At 44.3% G+C, this 24,038-nt stretch overlaps 1 protein-coding gene across 1 annotated transcript in view; it reads left to right on the forward strand.

The window, feature by feature from the left end:
- Positions 1-22,691, forward strand: part of LOC120053462 (semaphorin-4B-like) — a 63,785-nt gene extending 41,094 nt beyond the window's left edge. Inside the window, exons 3-5 of the mRNA XM_039000588.1 lie at positions 21,291-21,451; positions 21,864-21,926; positions 22,506-22,691. Of these exons, the coding sequence (XP_038856516.1) occupies positions 21,291-21,451; positions 21,864-21,926; positions 22,506-22,616 (335 nt within the window). The 3' untranslated portion in view covers positions 22,617-22,691. The remainder of the gene's footprint in view (positions 1-21,290; positions 21,452-21,863; positions 21,927-22,505) is intronic.
- Positions 22,692-24,038: the final 1,347 nt, after the last annotated feature.

Consider the following 24,038-nt stretch of genomic DNA (forward strand, 5'->3'; position numbering starts at 1 on the left):
CCTACAATAGTGTAAGCCACTGTGTTCTCCTCTGAGGCCAGGGGAAGATTGAAATGGGTCACGGAGCCCTCAGCTTGGAGCCCTGCCTACCTGCCTGTCCCAGCCTGCATCCTGGCTTTCTCTTGGTGGACCTCTATAGTCCCAGGTCATCTCTCTCACCTACCAGCCTTCACAAAGCCCCCAGCACGGCCCTGACGGAGCATTTCATAACAGCATACACCATCAATCACAACTGAAAAGGCCCTTTCAGTCCCTTCACATTTCACACTTCTCTTCGGGCTGGAAAAAATATTTGCTTTTAGGGTGAATCACTAATCTTGAATGAACACTACAAAACATGTAAGACCTAAATGTCACTTTCCTAATCAGTCATGTCAAGAAGCCTACATTATGTCAAGATTCTGGATATATGCCAAGTTTCTATCTTCTCACTTGTGTGTCTGTACTCTGTAGGTTGTGTTTTTGGTTTAGGAAACCATTGTTACAGAAGCATCCATTGGGAATAATCCATAAACCCATTCAGTCATTATGTAAAGCTGTAAGCTAATTAGTATCACATTACTGGACATCATACTGCAGTCTTGCCACTGTTCTACTGTTGAGTCATGTTTTTCTCAATGGGGTCAACGTAAGGAAACAGCCTACTTTAATAACAATGGGAGTGACTTCCAGCTCTTAAAACGTTGAGAGGTTCAGTAGTAAAAGGACCTGACTGTCTGCTCATAATACAGTTACAGTCATATAAACGTTTACCAGCTGCAGCACTGCACCTGACAGGGAAATGATGTGGTCCCACTGACATTTAAACAACCTACACAGATCTGTTTCTTTGGAATAGGCAAATGTTTGTGTCCAGTAGTGATATATTTTCCATTGGTTAAGCAAACACCTTCATGAAGAGAAAACAAAGTGGCCATGTTGATAGGGATGCTGATTGCCAGTGGCCTGACGATGGAAGCTGCCTTTGCCTGCTAACATCAGTGCCGGTGTGATTACATTTTCTAGGCTCCCTGCAAAAGGGCTGAGTCACTCTTTGTTTACTGTATCAAAGCAACATTTCATGCCATGACCTTTGGGGACCTAGGCCTTACAGAACCAGGCTGACTCCTCTCTTCTCCTCTCCATCTGCCCCTCAGTCCTGTCAGTTTGTATGTGAGCCTTCATGACTTCATGTGAGCATTCATGACTTCATGACTGCATGCCTTATGATTCTGGTGCGCTCAGACCAGCCATGCCCTCCCCAGTCCCTCATCAGGCCCAGCAGCAGCAACATTTTCCTGGACAGCCTTTCTCTCCTCTCCCCTCCCCCGCCATCCCTCCGATCTGCCCTCCGCCTCAATGAAGAGGCTAATCTTCCATGAATATTGAATGGGGATTTGTGTGTGTTATGGTGTGAACATAGATCTGGTTCTCATTATACGCCTATCAGGATGGATCATGGGTTCAGGGAGGCGATCCTACATCTGCTTTGCTCTCTTCTTTTGTTCCTGGCTTTAATGCAGACCATGCCGAAGAGCTTAGAGTGCTAGAATGCTATTTAAAGGGACACCTATAAGCGGTTTATGTTGGCTCTATGTGCCTGTCGATCTATTCAGCCCTCTGTTTGGTAAACCCAATGCGGCCAGTCATGGTATAGGTCAGCATATAGCTGCCATGCCTACAGCACTAATAATTAAGAAGATCATTAATTTGAAAGCACATAATGTATATCAGAATGTGCTTTGTTCTTGTCCTGTAGGACTGTGATTAGGCCTGTTGAGCCACTCACGTTGAAGTGATTGAAAATGACTACCAAGAATGTATGTACAGTATAGTTGCACAATGTAGCTACTACACCGTAATCTTCTTTAAGTATGCATGAAATGGTCTCCATGCCTGTGGACTGTGTTGTTATGGGAGGGGTTTGGCCGTAGGTGCTTAGACACGCTCCACTAGACCACAGCCCCATGGCAGAGACGGGGACGGGGGGGACGGGGGAATGTTTGGTATACTCAGTGTATATCATCCATGAAAAGAGTGACCATGTGTGAAAACATGCTGTTTTACCTGTTCATGCTAAAATCTGCTAGATGTTGCAGCACACTGGTATCTGTTTGTTCAAATCAAATCAAATTCTATTGGTCACGTACACATATTTTGCAGATGTAAATGCAGGTGCAGTGAAATGCTTATGTTTCTAGCTCCAACAGTGCAGTAATACCTAACAATACAAAACAATACACACAAAACCCCAAATAAAAATTAAAAAATTAAGAAATATCAGAACGAGTCCGAGATTAGTATATATATTATATATATATTAGACTGGCCGCACTGGGTTTAACAAACAGAGGGCTGAATATATATATATATATATATATAAAGTATGGACAGCATATGAGTAGAAAAGGTGTGTACAGCAGTAGTTATATAGGATGAACCATGACTAGAATACAGTATATACAGTCCCTTCGGAAAGTATCATGCCCCTTTACTTTTTCCACATTTTGTTTTGTTACAGCCTGAATTTAACATTGAGTCAATAAGAATTCAACCCCTTTGTTATAGCGGACCGAAAAACAGCATTTACCTGTGACTGTATTCATGATACAGCAATGCCTCTTGTGCCTTATTGCTTAATTAACATGATTGTTGAATAACTACCTCATCTCTGTACCCCACACATAAAGTCATCTGTAAGGTCCCTCAATCGAGTAGTGAAATTTAAGCACAGATACAGCCACAAAGACCAGGGAGGTTTTTCAATGCCTCACATAGAGGGGAACCTATTGGTAGATGGGTAAAAAAAAAAAAAAAGCAGTACTGAATATCCTTTTGAGCATGGTGAAGTTATTAATTAGGCTTTGTATGGTGTATCATTACACCCAACCCCTGCAAAGATACAGGCATCCTTCCTAACTCAGTTGCCGGAGAGGAAGGAAACTTCTCAGGGATTTCACCATGAGGCCAATGGTGATTTTAAAACAGTTACAGATTTTAATGGCTGTGATAAGAGACAACTAAGGATGGATCAAGAACATTGTAGTTACTCCACAATAATAACCTAAATGACATAGTGAAAAGAAGGAAGCCTGTACAGAATAAAAAATATTCCAAAACATGCAACCTGTTTGCAACAAGGCACTTAAGTAATACTGCAAAAAATGTGGCAAAGAAATGAACTATTTGTCCTGAATACAAGCTTTATGTTTATGGAAAATCCAGCACAACACATGACTGAGTACCACTCATAAAAAGAAACAGAATAAAACTATAAGCATAGGCAAAATCATAGAAAAAAATACTGGTACTGTCACGTTCCTGACCGGTTTTCTGTTATTTTGTATGTGTTTGACGGTCAGGGCGTGAGTTTGGGTGGGTAGTCTATGTTATGTGTTTCTATGTTTGTTAAAAGGGTGACCTGATATGGTTCTCAATTAGATGCAGGTGGTTTTCATTTCCTCTGATTGAGAGCCATATTAAGGTAGGTGTTTTCACATTGATTGTTGTGGGTGGTTGTCTCCTGTGTCTGTGTTTGTCGCGCCACACGGGACTGTCTCGGTTTGTTTGTACGTTCGTTCTTTTGTGTAGTCATTTTCCTGTTCGTGAGTTCTTCGTTGTATGTAAGTTCGCATGTCCAGGTCTGTCTACTCCGTTTTGTTATTTTGTTAGTTATTCAAGTATAGTTCATTTTTGTCTTGTTTAAATAAATTCATTATGTCCTATGACAACGCTACATTTTGGTCGAATCCCTGCTCCTCCTCTTCGGATGAAGAGGAATTCCGTTACAGGTACAGTCTGCTTTCCAACAGACACTGGGAGGCGAATTCACCTTTCAGCAGGACAATAACCTAAAACACAAGGCCAAATCTACACTGGAGTTGCTTACCAACATTGAATGTTCCTGAGCGGCCCAGTTACAGTTTTGACTTAAATCGGCTTGGAAATCTATAGCAAGACTTGAAAATGGCTGTCTAGCAATGATCAACAATCAACTTGACAGAGTTTGAATAATTTTTGAAAAAATAATGTGCAAATATTGTACAATCCAGGTGTGCAAGGCTCTTAGAGACTTAAACAAAAAAACTCACAGCTGTAATCGCCGCCGAAGGTGCTTCTACAAAGTATTGACTCAGTGGTGTGAATACTTATGTCAATGACATATTTCTGTATTTAATTTTCAATACATTTGTGAAAGTTTCTAAAAACATGTTTTCACTTTGCCATTATGGGGTATTGTGTGTGAGGGGAAAAAGGTGAGGGGAAAAAATATATTTATTAAATTTTTTGTTCAGGTTGTACACAACAATTGGTGGAATAAGTAAAGGGGTATAAACACTTTCTGAAGGCACTTTGCATGGGTAAAACAGTATGTAAACATTATTAAAGTGACCAGTGTTCAATGACTATGTACAGTTGAAGTCAGAAGTTTACATACACCTTAGCCAAATACATTTAAACTCAGTTTTACACAATTCCTGACATTTAATCCATTAAAAATTCCCTGTCTTAGATCAGTTAGGATCACCACTTTATTTTAAGAATGTGAAATTTCAGAATAATAGTAGAGAGAATGATTTATTTCAGCTTTTACTTCTTTCATCACATTCCCAGTGGGTCAGACGTTTACGTACACTCAATTAATATTTAGCAGCACTGCCTTTAAATTATTTAACTTGGGTCAAACGTTTCGGGTAGCCTTCCACAAGCTTCCCACAATAAGTTGGGTGAATTTTGTCCCATTCCTCCTGACAGAGCTGGTGTAACTGAGTCAGGTTTGTAGGCCTCCTTGCTCACACACACTTTTTCAGTTCTGCTCACACATGTTCAATAGGATTGAGGTCAGGGCTTTGTGATGGCCACTCCAATACCTTGACTTTGTTGTCCTTAAGCCATTTTGCCACAACTTTGGAATTATGCTTGGGGCCATTGTCCATTTGGAAGACCCATTTGCAACCAAGCTTTAACTTCCTGACTGATGTCTTGAGATGTTGCTTCAATAGATCCACATAATTTCTCCCTCATGATGCCATCTATTTTGTGAAGTTCACCAGTCCCTCCTGCAGCAAAGCACCACCACAACATAAAGCTGCCACCCCTGTGCTTCACGGTTGGGATGGTGTTCTTCGGCTTGCAACCCTCACCCTTTTTCCTCCAAACATAACGATGGTCTTTATGGCCAAACAGTTATATTTTTGTTTCATCAGACCAGAGGACATTTCTCCAAAAAGTACGATCTTTGTCCCCATGTGTAGCAAACTGTAGTCTGGCTTTTTTATGGCGGTTTTGGAGCAGTGGCTTCTTCCTTGCTGAGCGGCCTTTCAGGTTAAGTCGATATAGGACTCGTTTTACTGTGGATATAGATACTTTTGTACCTGTTTCCTCCAGCATCTCCACATGGTCCTTTGCTGTTGTTCTGGGATTGATTTGCACTTTTCGCACCAAAGTATGTTCATCTCTAGGAGACAGAACGCGTCTCCTTCCTGAGCGGTATGATGGCTGCGTGGTCCCATGGTGTTTATACTTGCGTACTATTGTTTGTACAGATGAACGTGGTACCTTCAGGCATTTAGAAATTGCTCCCAAGGATGAACCAGACCAGTCTTGGCTGATTTCTTTTGATTTTCCCATGATATCTAGCAAAGATGCACTGAGCTTGAAGGTAGGCCTTGAAATACAACCACAGGTACACCTCCAATTGACTCAAAAGATGTCAGAAGCTTCTAAAGCCATGACATAATTTTCTGGAATTTTCCAAGCTGTTTAAAGGCACAGTCAACTTAGTGTATGTGAACTTCTGACCCACCGGAATTGTGATACAGTGAATTATAAGTGAAATAATCTGTTTGTAAACAATTGTTGGAAAAATTACTTGTGTCAAACACAAAGTAAATGTCCTAACCGACTTGCCAAAACTATAGTTTGTTAACAAGAAATTAGTGGAGTGGTTGAAAAACGAGTTTTAATGACTCCAACCTAAGTGTATGTAAACTTACGACTTCAACTGTATATAGGGCAGCAGTCTCTAAGTTGCAGGGTAGAGTACCGTGTGGTAACAGTGACTTAAGGTTCAGGGCAGGGTACTGGGCCGTGGCCGGCTGGTGGAGACTATTTAACAGTCTGATGGCTGGAGATTGAAGCTGTTTGTCAGTCTCTCGGTCTGTCTCCACCTTCTAGATGGTAGCGGGGTGAACAGGTTGTGGCTCGGGTGACTGAGGTTCATTATAAAGAGGAGAACATTGATGTTGATGTTGCTAGTGTTTATGAGACCCAGACACTTTCTCCAGGGAGCTAGCTGCTCATAAATCACCCTGGACAGGCCTTGTTTTGAAAACACCCTCATCGCTGCTCCTCCTCCACCCTCATCTCCTAACCTGTGTTGTGGGGAGGGACTCCTCAACACACTGTATAGTCTAGTCTGGTGCTCCACTCAGCATGTAGCCTAGTTCTGCCGCCAGCCTGTTCAGCCCCCTGCTGGCCTCTCACACCAAGGACTCTGACTACATGGTGCTGATGCTCAGCCTCTCCCCATAGTGCAGCAGGGGTCATGAGGAGGTCCTGAGCCTGAGCGCCTGAGGTCACGGCTGGTTTACATTGTGGAGTGGAGCACCATATTGAGGGGTCAGCAGCAACACTCAGCAGCATACAGCAGCATGATCTCTCTGACCAGCAGAACAGGTCCTGGATCATAGGAGGGCAACATTATTTTCCAGCGGGAATTAGTTTATTTTTAGCCGAGCCACACCGCTGTTTGCAAATTGCAGGCTGTACCAATTCTGAAAACACTGAGCAGTTTAATTTGATTCTTTCTCCCAATAAATGTTACTATGGTTCCCATGAAACCTGTTACGCCCCTCTTTGCCGAACAAAGTTATTCATTAGGCAAAATTAATTGTTCTGTAGATGCCTATTGAGTTCTATGATTCTGCATTTTCACACCATTAATATGCACATCTTCATTTAATTGTTGTGGTAACCAACATCCTCTTCACATAGATTGTGTATAAACTTGCCAGAATTCTCAGCATCACCATGATGTTTTATTCATGCTACCATTTGTGAGCTCTAGCCTATCTCCTTCTAACCATAGCGAGCCAAGACCCAAGCCCTTCCCTAAACAAACAGCTGACTCACAGAGTGCCTAATGAATCTCCTGGTGGATCTGATGTCTGCCCCTTTCTCTGCCTCTGCTCTACCACGTCCATGCACCATTCTACTAATCATAGTTCATGTTGCTTTTTCACCTCCGCAGCATAGTACTCATGCAAGCTGCCAGGTCCCAGAGCATTGGGTTGACTCAGTTCCCACTCTAGGTCAACTGATGTCGTGTGCCTCCACAATGAACAAGGTCTGTGGTGGGTTTTGTCTTCCTGCTGTTTGTCCACAGAGAATATGATTAGATGGGATGATAGGGGAAGTTGTGAACTGACGTTGTTCCTAGCTCAGTCTGTCCCCATTGGGAAAGTGGTTTCTAGAAAGCGGGAAGAGCTGCTCAGTTCTAACTGTGTTAGGGGTTCCTGGTACTGTTTCCCAAGAGTTGGGGTGTGACCACTTCCTCTGTGAGTAGAACAACATGTTGGGTTATTGAATGTTCTGTATCTGTTCTTCTACATTGGGTCAGATCCAACTGAAAAAGAACATGACTAAAAGTAACGGCCTGGTTTTAGTGTGCACAAAGTCAAAACAGAGGATCCTGTAAGAACAAGTATGGTGATGACACAGATTTGTGTGTGTGTGCGTGTGTGTCTGCGTGCTGATAGACACATGAGATAGGTGTGGAGATGTGAGATGAAAAGACAGTGAGTGTTTCTGCTACAGGTGGAGCAGAAAGACTCGGAGACATATGAAACACCATTGAGCCCCTTATGATACTCTGTCCTCTTTGGTCTGGCTGTGGTGAAACAATCTCACTGCCATCCACCCCCTTGTTTCTACCTAACCTCTCTTTTAAACCCCACCATGACTTCACCTTCCAAAGCTTATAGTCTAATCCTTGATAAACCCCACTCACTCAGCATACTCCCACTACAGACTCCAACTCTTAACACAACGCAAATGTTCGTGTTTTTAAGTTCTGGTATCTGTGTTTGTTTAAGCTACCTATTTGATTGGACTTTCTGGACAGATATCTTTCATGCATGTGTTCAATAATGACAGAGTTTCCTCCTATGGCTTTCACAGCACAGCTATCCTTTTTAGGCTAAATCCCAGTTACCTATGAATATTTAGGCCTGATCATCTGCTTACAATTAATTGTTACTGAGATATGGCCAAAGTGGCCTGTGTATGTACATCTTTGGGTCATCTTAATGAAAACCCCATAAGCTCTTGAATCTTGTGGAGGCCCTGTTAGTTTATGTAGTTCCACAGACATGTTTTGTATGGCGTGTGGTGCTGCTGAGACCCTGCTCTAGTGTGTTTTGGTTGTGGAGGTGTGCTCTGTCTTATTGTGAGTAATAGGTCCAGCTCCATCAGGCTGTAATTGTGGCTGTGGGGCTGTGCTCAGCTCTCTGCTGCTGATACGCTTGTTCTGCCCTGCTTACAGAAGGCACAGCCCTTTTGTCCATAGTGGCCTCCTGCTGCCAATGCCATAGAAGTATCTTCATGTGTCCCTCCACAGGAGAATCTAGGCCATGTTTATAGACAGACTGCTAGAAATGGGACATCAGACATCCCGTTCAAGATGCACCAACAGGGCATGCTGCTTGATCTCAATGAAGAGGGATGAGATTGTTTCCAGGTCATCTGCTGTTATGACAGGCACCAAATTAATGACTGTTTGAACAGACAACGTATCTTATTGCAGCTATAGAGAGCTGTCACTTATTTTAGCCTAATCTATTTGCTCAAATAATGCAGGTCTGAATTGGGAGGAAGGGGGAGGATTTGAGTAATGGAAAGAGTGCTCATCATGTTTTTCTCCTGCCTCTTTTTCCCCACTCAAGGCCTCTGTTAGGATGCTGGTTTTGTTGTTAGATTTCTAAAACATACATTAACAGAATCTGGCACTATTCAAAAGCGGTTCAGTCTGCTGTGTATTGTCCCATTGCCATCCAGCGACGTGTACTAGAGATACACATGGCTCTGCCAGTGGCCATCACTGTTTCCAGCTAGTTCTGCATCATTGAAGTAAACAATAACAACATTTGTCTCTAATGGGGAATGCATACTTCAAACCCCTCAACCCACAGCTGTGAAAGCCAACACCCCTTCATAGGAGAGGCCATTTAGTGAATCAGGCTGCTACCGTAGATGGATGCCCTACAAAATGAAGCACTTGGATCTCCCTGACTGAATGACAGATTACTCCACATTTCAAATCAAATCAAATCAAACTTTGTTTGCCACATGCGCCGAATACAACAAGTGTACAGTCGTGGCCAAAAGTTTGAGAATGACACAAATATTAATTTTCACAAAGTCTGCTGCCTCAGTTTGTATGATGGCAATTTGCATATACTCCAGAATGTTATGAAGAGTGATCAGATGAATTGCAATTCATTGCAAAATCCCTCTTGCCATGCAAATGAACTGAATCCCCAAAAAACATTTCCACTGCATTTCAGCCCTGCCACAAAAGGACCAGCTGACATCATGTCAGTGATTCTCTCGTTAACACAGGTGTGAGTGTTGACGAGGACAAGGCTGGAGATCACTCTGTCATGCTGATTGAGTTCGAATAATAGACTGGAAGCTTCAAAAGGAGGGTGGTGCTTGGAATCATTGTTCTTCCCCTGTCAACCATGGTTACCTGCAAGGAAACATGTGCCATCATCGTTGCTTTGCACAAAAAGGGCTTCACAGGCAAGGATATTGCTGCCAGTAAGATTGCACCTAAATCAACCATTTATCGGATCATCAAGAACTTCAAGGAGAGCAGTTCAATTGTTGTGAAGAAGGCTTCAGGGCGCTTGCTCAGGAATGGCAGCAGGCAGGTGTGAGTGCATCTGCACACACAGTGAGGCGAAGACTTTTGGAGGATGGCCTGGTGTCATAAAGGGCAGCAAAGAAGCCACTTCTCTCCAGGAAAACATCAGGGACAGACTGATATTCTGCAAACGGTACAGGGATTGGTCTGCTGAGGACTGAGGTAAAGTCATTTTCTCTGATGAATCCCCTTTCCGATTGTTTGGGGCATCCGGAAAAAAGCTTGTCCGGAAAAGACAAGGTGAGCGCTACCATCAGTCATCAAATCAAATCAAATCAAATGTATTTATATAGCACTTCGTACATCGGCTGATATCTCAAAGTGCTGTACAGAAACCCAGCCTAAAACCCCAAACAGCAAGCAATGCAGGTGTAGAAGCACGGTGGCTAGGAAAAACTCCCTAGAAAGGAAAAAACCTAGGAAGAAACCTAGAGAGGAACCAGGCTATGAGGGGTGGCCAGTCCTCTTGTGGCTGTGCCGGGTGGAGATTATAACAGAACATGGCCAAGATGTTCAAATGTTCATAAATGACCAGCATGGTCAAATAATAATAATCACAGTAGTTATCGAGGGTGCAGCAAGTCAGCACCTCAGGAGTAAATGTCAGTTGGCTTTTTTAGCACGTCCGGTGAACAGGTCAGGGTTCCATAGCCGCAGGCAGAACAGTTGAAACTGGAGCAGCAGCAAGGCCAGGTGGACTGGGGACAGCAAGGAGTCATCATGCCAGGTAGTCCTGACGCATGGTCCTAGGGCTCAGGTCCTCCGAGAGAGAGAAAGAAAGAGAGAAGGAGAGAATTAGAGAGAGCATACTTAAATTCACACAGGACACTGGATAAGACAGGAGAAGTCCTCCAGATATAACAAACTGGCCCTAGCCCCCCGACACATTAACTACTGCAGCATAAATACTGGAGGCTGAGACAGGAGGGGTCAGGAGACACTGTGGCCCCATCCGAGGATACCCCCGGACAGGGCCAAACAGGAAGGATATAACCCCACCCACTTTGCCAAAGCACAGCCCCCACACCACTAGAGGGAAATCTTCAACCACCAACTTACCATCCTGAGACAAGGCCGTGTATAGCCCACAAAGATCTCCGCCACGGCACAAACCAAGGGGGGGGGGGGGGGGGGGCCAACCCAGACAGGAAGATCACGTCAGTGACTCAACCCACTCAAGTGACGCACCCCTCCTAGGGACGGCATGAAAGAGCACCAGTAAGCCAGTGACTCAGCCCCTGTAATAGGGTTAGAGGCAGAGAATCCCAGTGGAGAGAGGGGAACTGGCCAGGCAGAGACAGCAAGGGCGGTTCGTTGCTCCAGAGCCTTTCCGTTCACCTTCACACTCCTGGGCCAGACTACACTCAATCATATGACCTACTGAAGAGATGAGTCTTCAGTAAAGACTTAAAGGTTGAGACCGAGTCTGTGTCTCTCACATGGGTAGGCAGACCATTCCATAAAAATGGAGATCTATAGGAGAAAGCCCTGCCTCCAGCTGTTTACTTAGAAATTCTAGGGACAATTAGGAGGCCTGCGTCTTGTGACCGTAGCGTACGTGTAGGTATGTACGGCAGGACCAACTCGGAAAGATAGGTAGGAGCAAGCCCATGTAACGCTTTGTAGGTTAACAGTAAAACCTTGAAATCAGCCCTTGCCTTAACAGAAAGCCAGTGTAGGGAAGCTAGCACTGGAGTAATGTGATCAAATTTTTTGGTTCTAGTCAGGATTCTAGCAGCCGTATTTAGCACTAACTGAAGTTTATTTAGTGCTTTATCCGGGTAGCCGGAAAGTAGAGCATTGCAGTAGTCTAACCTAGAAGTAACAAAAGCATGGATACATTTTTCTGCCACATTTTTGGACAGAAAATTTCTGACTTTTGCAATGTTACGTAGATGGAAAAAAGCTGTCCTTGAAACAGTCTTGATATGTTCGTCAAAAGAGAGATCAGGGTCCAGAGTAACGCCGAGGTCCTTCACAGTTTTATTTGAGACGACTTTACAACCATCAAGATTAATTGTCAGATTTAACAGAAGATCTCTTTGTTTCTTGGGACCTAGACCAAGCATCTCTGTTTTGTCCGAGTTTAAAAGTAGAACGTTTTCAGCCATCCACTTCCTTATGTCTGAAACACAGGCTTCTAGCGAGGTCAATTTTGGGGCTTCACCATGTTTCATTGAAATGTACAGCTGTGTGTCATCCGCATAGCAGTGAAAGTTAACATTATGTTTTCGAATGAGATCCCCAAGAGGTAAAATATATAGTGAAAACAATAGTGGTCCTAAAACGGAACCCTGAGGAACACTGAAATGTACTATTGATTTGTCAGAGGACAAACCATTCACAGAGACAAACTGATATCTTTCCAACAGATAAGATCTAAACCAGGCCAGAACTTGTCCGTGTAGACCAATTTGGGTTTCCAATCTCTCCAAAAGAATGTGGTGATCGATGGTATCAAAGGCAGCACTAAGGTCTAGTAGCACGAGGACAGATGCAGAGCCTCGGTCTGACGCCATTAAAAGGTCATTTACCACCTTCACAAGTGCAGTCTCAGTGCTAGGATGGGGTCTAAAACCAGACTGAAGCATTTCGTATACATTGTTTGTCTTCAGGAAGGCAGTGAGTTGCTGCGCAACAGCTTTTTCGAAACTTTTTGAGAGGAATGGAAGATTCGATATAGGCCGATAGTTTTTTATATTTTCTGGGTCAAGGTTTGGCTTTTTCAAGAGAGGCTTTATTACTGCCACTTTTAGTGAGTTTGGTACACATCCGGTGGATAAAGAGCCGTTTATTATGTTCAACATAGGAGGGCCGAGCACAGGAAGCAGCTCTTTCAGTAGTTTAGTTGGAATAGGGTCCAGTATGCAGCTTGAAGGTTTAGAGGCCATGATTATTTTCATCATTGTGTCAAGAGATATAGTACTAAAACACTTAAGTGTCTCTCTTGATCCTAGGTCCTGGCAGAGTTGTGCAGACTCAGGACAGCTGAGCTTTGGAGGAATACGCAGATTTAAAGAGGAGTCCGTAATTTGCTTTCTAATGATCATGATCTTTTCCTCAAAGAAGTTCATGAATTTATTACTGCTGAAGTGAAAGCCATCCTCACTTGGGGAATGCTGCTTTTAGTTAGCTTTGCGACAGTATCAAAAATAAAATTTTGGATTGTTCTTATTTTCCTCAATTAAGTTGGAAAAATAGGATGATCGAGCAGTAATGAGGGCTCTTCGATACTGCACGGTGCTGTCTTTCCAAGCTAGTCGGAAGACTTCCAGTTTGGTGTGGCGCCATTTCCGTTCCAATTTTCTGGAAGCTTGCTTCAGAGCTCGGGTATTTTCTGTATACCAGGGAGCTAGTTTCTTTCACAGTCGTGTGTCATGCCAACAGTAAAGCATCCTGAGACCATTCATGTGTGGGGTTGCTTCTCAGCCAAGGGAATGGGCTCACTCACCATTTTGCCTAAGAACACAGCCATGAATAAAGAATGGTACCAACACATCCTCTGAGAGCAACTTCTCCCAACCATCCAGGAACAGTTTGGTGACGAACAATGCCTTTTCCAGCATGATGGAGCACCTTACCATAAGGCAAAAGTGATAACTAAGTGGCTCGGAGAACAAAACATCGATATTTTGCGTCCATGGCCAGGAAACTCCCCAGACCTTAATCCCATTGAGAACTTGTGGTCAATCCTCAAGAGGCGGGTGGACAAACAAAAACCCACAAATTCTGACAAACTCCAAGCATTGATTATGCAAGAATGGGCTGCCATCAGTCAGGATGTGGTCCAGAAGTGAATTGACAGCATGCCAGGGCAGATTGCAGAGGTCTTGAAAAAGAAGGGTCAACACTGCAAATATTGACTCTTTGCATCAACTTTATGTAATTGTCAATAAAAGACACTTATGAAATGCTTGTAATTATACTTCAGTATTCCATAGTAACAAAAATATCTAAAGACACTGAAGCAGCAAACTTTGTGGAAATTAATATTTGTGTCATTCTCAAAACTTTTGGCCACGACTTTACCGTGAAATGCTTACTTACAAGCCCTTAACCAACAGTGCAGTTCAAGAAGAAGAAAATATTTACCAAGTAGGCTAAAATAAAAAGTAATAATACAAAGTAACACAATAAGAATAACGACGATATATACAGGGGGCACCGGCACCGAGTCATTGTGCAGGGGTACAGGCTAGTTGAGGTTTGCCTTTTAGACGGGATGTTCTGTGCTCATAATTAACTTTGTGCTGTTGGAACTCAGAGCCGTTGGGAAATCCACAGCAACAAAACGTAGACTAGGGTTCCCAAAAATCCCACATCGCTAATTTGCCCCTAAATGGATTAGTGAACAAGGCAGGGTGGATATTAAAATCCATTTAGCAGTGTCATTTGCAAAAATGACATTTAATTACATAATGATTGTAAAGATCTCATATTGCTTACAGCTGCCCGTGGTTGAGCCATCCCCCCTCACTGCATCTAATTGTGTGTTCTGCTGAAGGAGCACTGGTGTGTACGTGTGGTGTGTCTGTGTGGTTTGGTTGTGGGGTCACACAGGAAGTGCTCCCAGTCACACAAAGCTGCTCTCTCTGAGGGTGTGGGATGGATGGAAGGACGGACAGACGGGGGCCTGGGTATAGCGATACGGTGAGAGAGCTGGCACATTGACAGGAAGAGAAATGTGTGACTGGCAGCTGTGTCAGTTGGAGGCTGTGTCTTTCAGTCAGAGCCAGCAGGTTAAATAGGACTGTGTTGAATGAACTCAGAGCCTGTCTGTGAAACGGAGACTGGAAGCTGTGATATGCACCAATGTTGTACTTGGACTGAGTCTATCCAAATGAATGTTCAAAACAGTGACAAACCCCGCAGTGATAGCAGAAAACAGTGTTGTGGTCATTTTAACAACACCTGTCAATGCAGTTCCCTTTGCACACGTGCTAGGTTGTTAGCCTAGATAGCCATGTCTCCTCTCCAAAGAAAGTGTATTGCTATTTGAACCCAGCCTCTATTAGCTTGATTTCCTCTGTTCGTCATTGACATTGTGGGACTCAATAATGAGATGTCCCTTTGATAAAAGTACTGTGGAGCTCTCAGTTGCCGGGGGCACAGGCCATGCAGGGTAGGGAGAGGGGGAGTGTGCTCAACAATGTGAGGGCACGCTAGTTTTGATATAGTTTGTTGTGACTATTCATTTGTTACACTGTGCCCACTTACCTGCCCTCCCTAACACCCTCGCCTTCTTTAGCTCCGGCAGACATCCCCCTGTCTCCCAAGCTCCAGAAGACACTAGCAGCTCTTGAATGCTTCTGCTTCCTCTGAACACTAAACAGACCAGACCTCTTCTCTTCCCAGAGTAGACTACAGCACAGCGTTTCCATGGCTGCCCGCGTTGTCATGGGATGGCCCCCGGGAGTCAACCTCAGACGCTCTAACAACAATAGATTGGAGTCTGTCTGAAAGAGACTGTGGTGACTTTCTGTCTGTATGGTGACTGGGGGAGACAGTCTACAGACAGACACTGACCCACAGTTATTCCAGTTCACTATTGGGGTTTGTCATCCCAGGGCTAGAAATTGTATTTGATTTCCAAATCATATTTTGCCCCTTTGAGAAACATGTTATCTGCAATCATGTTATCTTTACCTCCTAAATTATGCCATTGTAATAGCACCTATAAACAAAATCCTTAACAGCAGCACCAGTACATTCAGGCAGACAGACTCTGTCTATATTTATTATATCTTGTATTATATCTTTATGCAATATATTTACTCCCTTGAGTTTTTTTATAGCCCTCCTTGCAGCTGCACCTCTTCTGCCAATAGCCTCACATTCCATATGTTACCATTTCCTGGAAATGCGTTGAATTGCTCAAATCGTTGATACATTTTATAGGGTCATTTTCTTGGATCAGTCCAGATTATTATCTTGGATTTATGAGCAATTATCTTAGTTTGCTCCATGAATAATTAATAAATGCACGCCATCAGATGCATGGAAATAATTTTATTCTGGACACACATATCCTTGTTGTCACGTTGGCATGAAGAGATTCGGGAGACAGGCGCAGGAATGCGTAATAGGGTTTTTTATTATGCCCAAATTATGGCGTGCCATGTAAAGGCACAGGGACTAAGACCAAACAAACACGTAACAAAAACACAGGGTTGAAACCCAAACAAAAGAGCGAGGAGTACCTCGAATAAATAACACTAGCACACAAAGGGGGAGGAGTTGCAATATACTGCAGAGATAGCTTGCAAAGTTCTGTCATACTTTCCAGGTCTATGCCAAAACAGTTTGAGCTTCAAATTTAAAAAATGTATCTCCCCAGAAATGTCTCTCACCGTTGCCACCTGTTATAGACCCCCCTCAGCTCCCAGCTGTGCCCTGGACACCATATGTGAATTGATTGCCCCTCATCTATCTTCAGAGTTCGTTCTGTTAGGTGACCTAACTGGGATATGCTTAACACCCTGGCAGTCCTACAAGCTAATCTAGATGCCCTCAATCTCACACAAATCATCAAGGAACCCAGCAGGTACAACCCTAAATCCGTAAACACGGGCACCCTCATAGATATTATCCTGACCAACTTGCCCTCCAAATACACCTCTGCTGTTTTCAATCAGGATCTCAGCGATCACTGCCTCATTGCCTGCATCCGCTATGGGTCCGCGGTCAAACGACCACCCCTCATCACTGTCAAACGCTCCCTAAAACACTTCTGCGAGCAGGCCCTTCTAATCGACCTGGCCCGGGTATCCTGGAAGGATATTGACCTCATCCCGTCAGTCGAGGATGCCTGGTCGTTCTTTAAAAGTAATTTCCTCACCATCTTAAATAAGCATTCCCCTTTCAAAAAATGTAGAACTAAGAACAGATATAGCCCTTGGTTCACTCCAGACCTGACTGCCCTTGACCAGCACAAAAACATCCTGTGGTGGACTGCAATTGCATCAAATAGTCCCCGCGATATGCAACTTTTCAGGGAAGTCAGGAACCAATACACGCAGTCTGTCAGGAAAGCAAAGGCTAGCTTTTTCAAACAGAAATTTGCATCCTGTAGCTCTAACTCCAAACATTTTTGGGACACTGTAAAGTCCATGGAGAACAAGAGCACCTCCTCCCAGCTGCCCACTGCTCTGAGACTAGGTAACACGGTCACCACCGATAAATCCATGACAAACGAACATTTCAATAAGCATTTCTCTACAGCTGGCCATGCTTTCCTCCTGGCTACCCCAGCCCCGGCCAACAGCTCCGTCCCCCCCGCAGCTACTTGCCCGAGCCTCTCCCGCTTCTCCTTCACCCAATTCCAGATTGCAGATATTCTGAAAGAGCTGCAAATCCTGGACCCGTACAAATCAGCTGGGCTAGACAATCTGGACCCTCTATTTCTAAAACTATCCGCCGCCATTGTTGCAACCCCTATTACCAGTCTGTTCAACCTCTCTTTCGTATCGTCCGAGATCCCTAAAGATTGGAAAGCTGCCGCGGTCATCCCCCTCTTCAAAAGGGGTGACACTCTAGACCCAAACTGTACAAACTGTATAGACCTATATTCATCCTGCCCTGCCTCTCTAAAGTCTTCGAAAGCCAAGTTAATAATCAGATCACTGACCATTTCGAATCCCACCGTACCTTCTCTACTGTGCAATCCGGTGTCCGAGCTGGTCACAGGTGCACCTCAGCCACGCTCAAGGTACTAAACGATATCATAACCGCCATCGATAAAAGACAGTACTGTGCAGCCGTCTTCATTGACTTGGCCAAGGCTTTCGACTCTGTCAATCACCGTATTATTATCGGCAGACTCAATAGCCTTGGTTTCTCAAATGACTGCCTCGCCTGGTTCACCAACTTCGCAGACAGAGTTCAGTGTGTCAAATCGGGGGGCCTGTTGTCCGGACCTCTGGCAGTCTCTATGGGGGTACCACAGGGTTCAATTCTTGGGCCGACTCTTTTCTCTGTATATATCAATGATGTCGCTCTTGCTGGTGGTGATTCTCTGATCCACCTCTACGCAGACTACACCATTCTGTATACATCTGGCCCTTCTTTGGACACTGTGTTAACTAACCTCCAAACAAGCTTCAATGCCATACAACACTCCTTCAGTGGCCTCCAACTGCTCTTAAATGTTAGTAAAACCAAATGCATGCTTTTCAACCGTTCGGTGCCCGCACCCGCCCGCCCGACTAGCATCACTACCCTGGATGGTTCTGACCTGGAATACATGGACAACTACAAATATCTAGGTGTCTGGCTAGACTGTAAACTCTCCTTCCAGACTCATAATAAACATCTCCAATCCAAAATCAAATCTAGAATCGGCTTTCTATTTCGCAACAAAGCCTCCTTCACTCACGCTGCCAAACTTACCCTAGTAAAACTAACTATCCTACCGATCCTCGACTTCGGTGATGTAATCTACAAAATAGCTTCTAATACCCTACTCAGCAAACTGGATGCAGTCTATTACAGTGCCATCCGTTTTGTTACCAAAGCCCCTTATACCACCCACCACTGCGACCTGTATGCTCTAGTCGGCTGGCCCTCGCTACATATTCATCACCAGATCCACTGGCTCCAGGCCATCTATAAGTCTATGCTAGGTAAATCTATGCCTTATCTCAGCTCACTGGACACAATAACAACACCCACTCGTAGCACGCGCTCCAGCAGGTATATCTCTCTGGTCATCCCCAAAGCCAACACCCGCTTTGGCCGCCTTTCCTTCCAGTTCTCTGCTGCCAGTGACTGGAACGAATTGCAAAAGTCGCTAAAGCTGTAGACTTATATTTCCCTCACTAACTTTAAACATCAGCTATCTGAGCAGCTAACCGATCGCTGCAGCTGTACATAGTCCATCTTTAAATAGCCCACCCAATCTACCTACCTCATCCCCATATTGTTTTTATTAACTTTTCTGCTCTTTTGCACACCAGTATCTCTACTTGCACATCATCATCTGCCCATTTATCACTCCAGTGTTAATCTGCTAAATTGTAATTATTTCACTACTATGGCCTGTTTATTGCCTACCTCTTCACGCCATTTGCACACACTGTATATAGACTTTCTTTTTTCTATTGTGTTATTGACTGTACACTTGTTTATTCTATGTGTAACTCTGTTGTTGTTTGTGTCGCTCTGCTTTGCTTTATCTTGGCCAGGTCGCAGTTGTAAATGAGAACTTGTTCTCAACTTGCCTACCTGGTTAAATAAAGGTGAAATAAATTAAAATTTAAAAAAATCACACGGGACGAGACCCGTAATCATCTGCGCAATCCACAAGGGCACGAAAGCCCAAAACACACAGCACGGGTACTCACACGAACCAACGGACATAGTAACAATAATCGACAGCACCATGGTGAACAAAGGGCACATATATACAAACACAATCAGTGGGAATAGGGGCCAGGTGTGCGCAATGAAAGTTCCAGAGGAATCCGTGACACTTATACCTACCACAATGTTATGGAATGGGAAGACATGCAGCATAAATGGACAACCATGTTGAGTATTGTTTGGCTATACACAACATTGTATACAAACCTCATCACTGCAGTGTGACACAATGGAAATAGAAACCTGACTAATGACTGGCTGAAATTATAAAACGAAAGCATCACACTATTTAAACCCACATGGATTCCCTTAATGGTACACAATTACCCGCCTCATTGTGCCTCCCTCAGCAGTGCTCAGAGAATATGACAGTGGTGATCTAACTCTAACTGTGTAGATACCCTCCTCTGTGGAAATCCCTCTAACCCCTTGTTTTGGTTCAAGCTCCAGCCTTTGTCTTAGCATGGGTAAATCACTGTTAAATTTGCCCAACGCTCTAAGGGAGGAGAGGAGCGAGAGAGAGAGAGAAGAAGAGAGGAGAGGAAATGAGGTGAGAGAGGGAAGATGGAGGAGAGGAGAGAAGGAAGGAGAGAGGGTAAATGGCACTAGCATAGAGCGCCAATCATACTCCATCCTGTAATCACAGACAGAGAGGGAGCAGTCCTGGTGGGCTTGGGTTTTTGCTATGTAGACTAGCGAGGATCCTGTTTTTGTTTTGCAGCATGATTTTGTGGTAAAAAGGCCCCCTGTTGCTGCGTTGATGCACTGCTATTAGCCTGTAGTTTCCCCTGGGGAAGCGAACCCTCTCTACACACCTTCTGTCGTCTGTGGTGGGGTTAGCAGGCCGGGAGGTAACTACACACTACCTAGAAGTATTTGGCTCATAATCCATAAGGCAGTAATGTCCTCTGAGAATCACTTAGTAGGCGTTGTTTGCATGACAGAATGCTCTCCATGTTGCTAATGTTGGACTGGCGTAAAGACAAAGTGTTTGACCGTGGCCAGCTCAAAAGACTTCCACTCTGCAACAGTGCGCTGAATGTGGAGCTTTGACAGCAACGCTGAAGGCTTAGAGAGAGAGTCAATGATAAGACACGTGGCTACAGGCTGCAGACAGAGTGAGGGCTTTTGAAGGGGTGTCAGGATGGTGAGAGACAGATTGGGTGCCGGCTCTCGCTCTCTTTCTCTGCAGCCCACTCCAGAGGTGATGAGAGAGGGTGATAAGACTGGAGGCTGCTAATGTATACTGTTAACTGAACACACACACACACACACACACACACACACACACACACACACACACACACACACATACAGGAGACCAGGCTCTGTCCATCTCTCCTATTGTAGCTCCCCTGTAGCGATGGAGAGAGACAGCCTGCTAGGCCAGACAGTGTTGTCATGGGAACGAATATACAGCCTGAAGGAGCACCGTCAGTAATGACATGGTGTGCTGGTGTCTCTGGTTAAGACACAACATCTGTCTTTATCCTGCTCATGATGTTATGTGACCACACACACACACACACACACACACACACACACTGCATTTTTTATGTTTAATTCTTGCCCTTTCTTGCCCAGAACGCTCTTTGAATGCTCTTTGCAGGCTCATATTGCAGTAATACATTCTGTTCGGTGGTCCTTTCCTGCAGTCAGATGATCAAATCGCCCTCTAGTGGCCTCATGGATGGAATGTTATTCATATTTTTCATAATGAATAATGAATAAACTATTTTCTTAGTGCAGAAAATCTGGTGTTTCTATGTCAAACGTTTTGGTGTTATTTCAGTTTTCTGTGATGTCTATAACGTGTAATATTGGTATGCAAACCCAACATTGAATGCATTTATATCTGACATGGTACATGTGTCTTCTTTTTTAAGACCAACCTGCATGTGTGTGAGGTATATACCTGAGTTTCATAGTAGGTTTGTTTAAGAAACATTCTGTGACCCTGATTTAGCCCACTGCAGTAAGGTTAATATTTCTTCTCCTCTTTCTGTTTTTCCTCTCTCCCCAGATGCAAAGGAGAGATCAGCCAAGAGATTCTCTGTGGATGGAGTCTTCAATTACACCTCTCTGCTCCTCAGTAAGGAAGATAACATGCTCTATGTTGGAGCACGAGAGGAGCTGTTCGCCCTCAACCTCTCTGATATCAGCAGAGTCAAACTACAACGCAATGTAAGTGGGCACGAGTGTGTCTGTGTGTGAATATTGAAACATTTGTATTTTTAGAGGTGGTATGTAATACCCTCTCTGCTCTCAGATACACATCATCACAGTACTGGTGTGTGTGTGTGTGTGTGTGTGTGTGTGTGTGTGTGTGTGTGTGTGTGTGTGTGTGTGTGTGTGTGTGTGTGTGTGTGTGTGTGTGTGTGTGTGTGTGTGTGTGTGTGTGTGTGTGTGTGTGTGTGTGTGTGTGTGTGTGTGTGTGTGTGCGCACAAAGATATGTTAATTACAGTATATAACTTATATGGTGTATGACATCTTGTGGACACTGCTCTTTTTGACAGTGCTTGGCAGCTACTTTCTTTACAGCTCTATGATGTGTCTTAGTAATGTGCCTGACACCTGTACTCTCCTCTCCTGTAGCTTACATGGAGCACCCCAAAAATGAAGAGGGACGAGTGCAGTTTCAAAGGCAAAGACCTACAGGTGAGTACACTGCGCTACATGTGTGGAACTCTAGTGACAATATTTACACTTCCATTCCAGTCCTTAGGCTTGTTTTTTGCCATAGTACTGAAAATGAACTTAGTCAGAGGCAGTGGAAGTTCTAATTTAAGTACATATCCATTCAGCAGTGGTGGCCTGAGTGATTTCTTTACAGCCAGATAAATTGTCTATTCATCCCATCTAACCAATCCCCTGTGATTGTGGTGAAACCTCAATTCTGTGGGAAGTATATTATCAGAAGGCCATATTGTATGATTCATTTATGGTTAATTGATTGGTTGGTTGGGGTACAGTTCTTATAGACCAGGATCGTGATGAAGACACTCTAATCCGTTTTCTGTGTGAGACAGTCACTCATACGTTTGTCACACTGCTGCCAACAGCCCTCCCAGGATATTTGAAAGCAATTCATTCCGGCCAAGTAATGTGGGAATATGCTTGGAGGGTCGCCTAACGAGCTACTCCATTCAACCTGAGTAACTCTCCCTCCAGAATAGTTTGTGGGAACATATGAATCATATTAACGATGCTCTCTCCTCTCCTGTGTCTTTAATGCAGACGGATTGCTTCAATTACATCAAGATTTTACTGCGTGTCAACAGTACCCATCTATACGTGTGTGGAACGTATGCCTTCAGCCCAATCTGTGCATACATAGTAAGTGTTTAACTTTTTACTCTGCTGCAGCATACGGCATTCAATTCCACAATGCCTGTGTGTTGTAGAGAGAACCACCATGCCTGTGTGTTGTAGAGAGAACCACCATGCCTGTGTGTTGTAGAGAGAACCACCATGCCTGTGTGCTGTAGAGAGAACCACCATGCCTGTGTGTTGTAGAGAGAACCACCATGCCTGTATGCTGTAGAGAGAACCACCATGCCTGTGTGTTGTAGAGAGAACCACCATGCCTGTGTGTTGTAGAGAGAACCACCATGCCTGTGTGTTGTAGAGAGAACCACCATGCCTGTATGCTGTAGAGAGAACCACCATGCCTGTGTGTTGTAGCCATGCCTGTGTGTTGTAGAGAGAACCACCATGCCTGTGTGTTGTAGAGAGAACCACCATGCCTGTGTGTTGTAGAGAGAACCACCATGCCTGTGTGTTGTAGAGAGAACCACCATGCCTGTATGCTGTAGAGAGAACCACCATGCCTGTGTGTTGTAGAGAGAACCACCATACCTGTGTGTTGTAGAGAGAACCACCATGCCTGTGTGATATAGAGAGAATCACCATGCCTGTGTGATGTAGAGAGAACCACCATGCCTGTGTGATGTAGAGAGAACCACCATGCCTGTGTGACGCAGAGAGAACCACCATGCCTGTGTGACGTAGAGAGAACCACCATGCCTGTGTGAAGTAGAGAACCACCATGTCTGTGTGTTTTAGAGAGAACCACCATGCCTGTGTGCTGTAGAGAGAACCACCATGACTGTGTGTTGTAGAGAGAACCACCATGCCTGTGTGAAGTAGAGAACCACCATGTCTGTGTGTTGTAGAGAGAACCACCATGCCTGTGTGCTGTAGAGAGAACCAACATGACTGTGTGATGTAGAGAGAACCACCATGACTGTGTGTTGTAGAGAGAACCACCATGCCTGTGTGTTGTAGAGAGAACCACCATGCCTGTGTGAAGTAGAGAACCACCATGCCTGTGTGTTGTAGAGAGAACCACCATGCCTGTGTGTTGTAGAGAGAACCACCATGCCTGTGTGAAGTAGAGAACCACCATGTCTGTGTGTTGTAGAGAGAACCACCATGTCTGTGTGTTGTAGAGAGAACCACCATGCCTGTGTGTTGTAGAGAGAACCACCATGCCTGTGTGCTGTAGAGAGAACCACCATGCATGTGTGAAGTAGAGAACCACCATGCCTGTGTGTTGTAGAGAGAACCACCATGCCTGTGTGAAGTAGAGAACCACCATGTCTGTGTGTTGTAGAGAGAACCACCATGTCTGTGTGTTGTAGAGAGAACCACCATGCCTGTGTGTTGTAGAGAGAACAACCATGCCTGTGTGTTGTAGAGAGAACCACCATGCCTGTGTGTTGTAGAGAGAACCATCATGCCTGTGTGAAGTAGAGAACCACCATGCCT

This window comes from Salvelinus namaycush, chromosome 9 (assembly GCF_016432855.1).
Source record: "Salvelinus namaycush isolate Seneca chromosome 9, SaNama_1.0, whole genome shotgun sequence".
Taxonomy (NCBI): domain Eukaryota; kingdom Metazoa; phylum Chordata; class Actinopteri; order Salmoniformes; family Salmonidae; genus Salvelinus; species Salvelinus namaycush.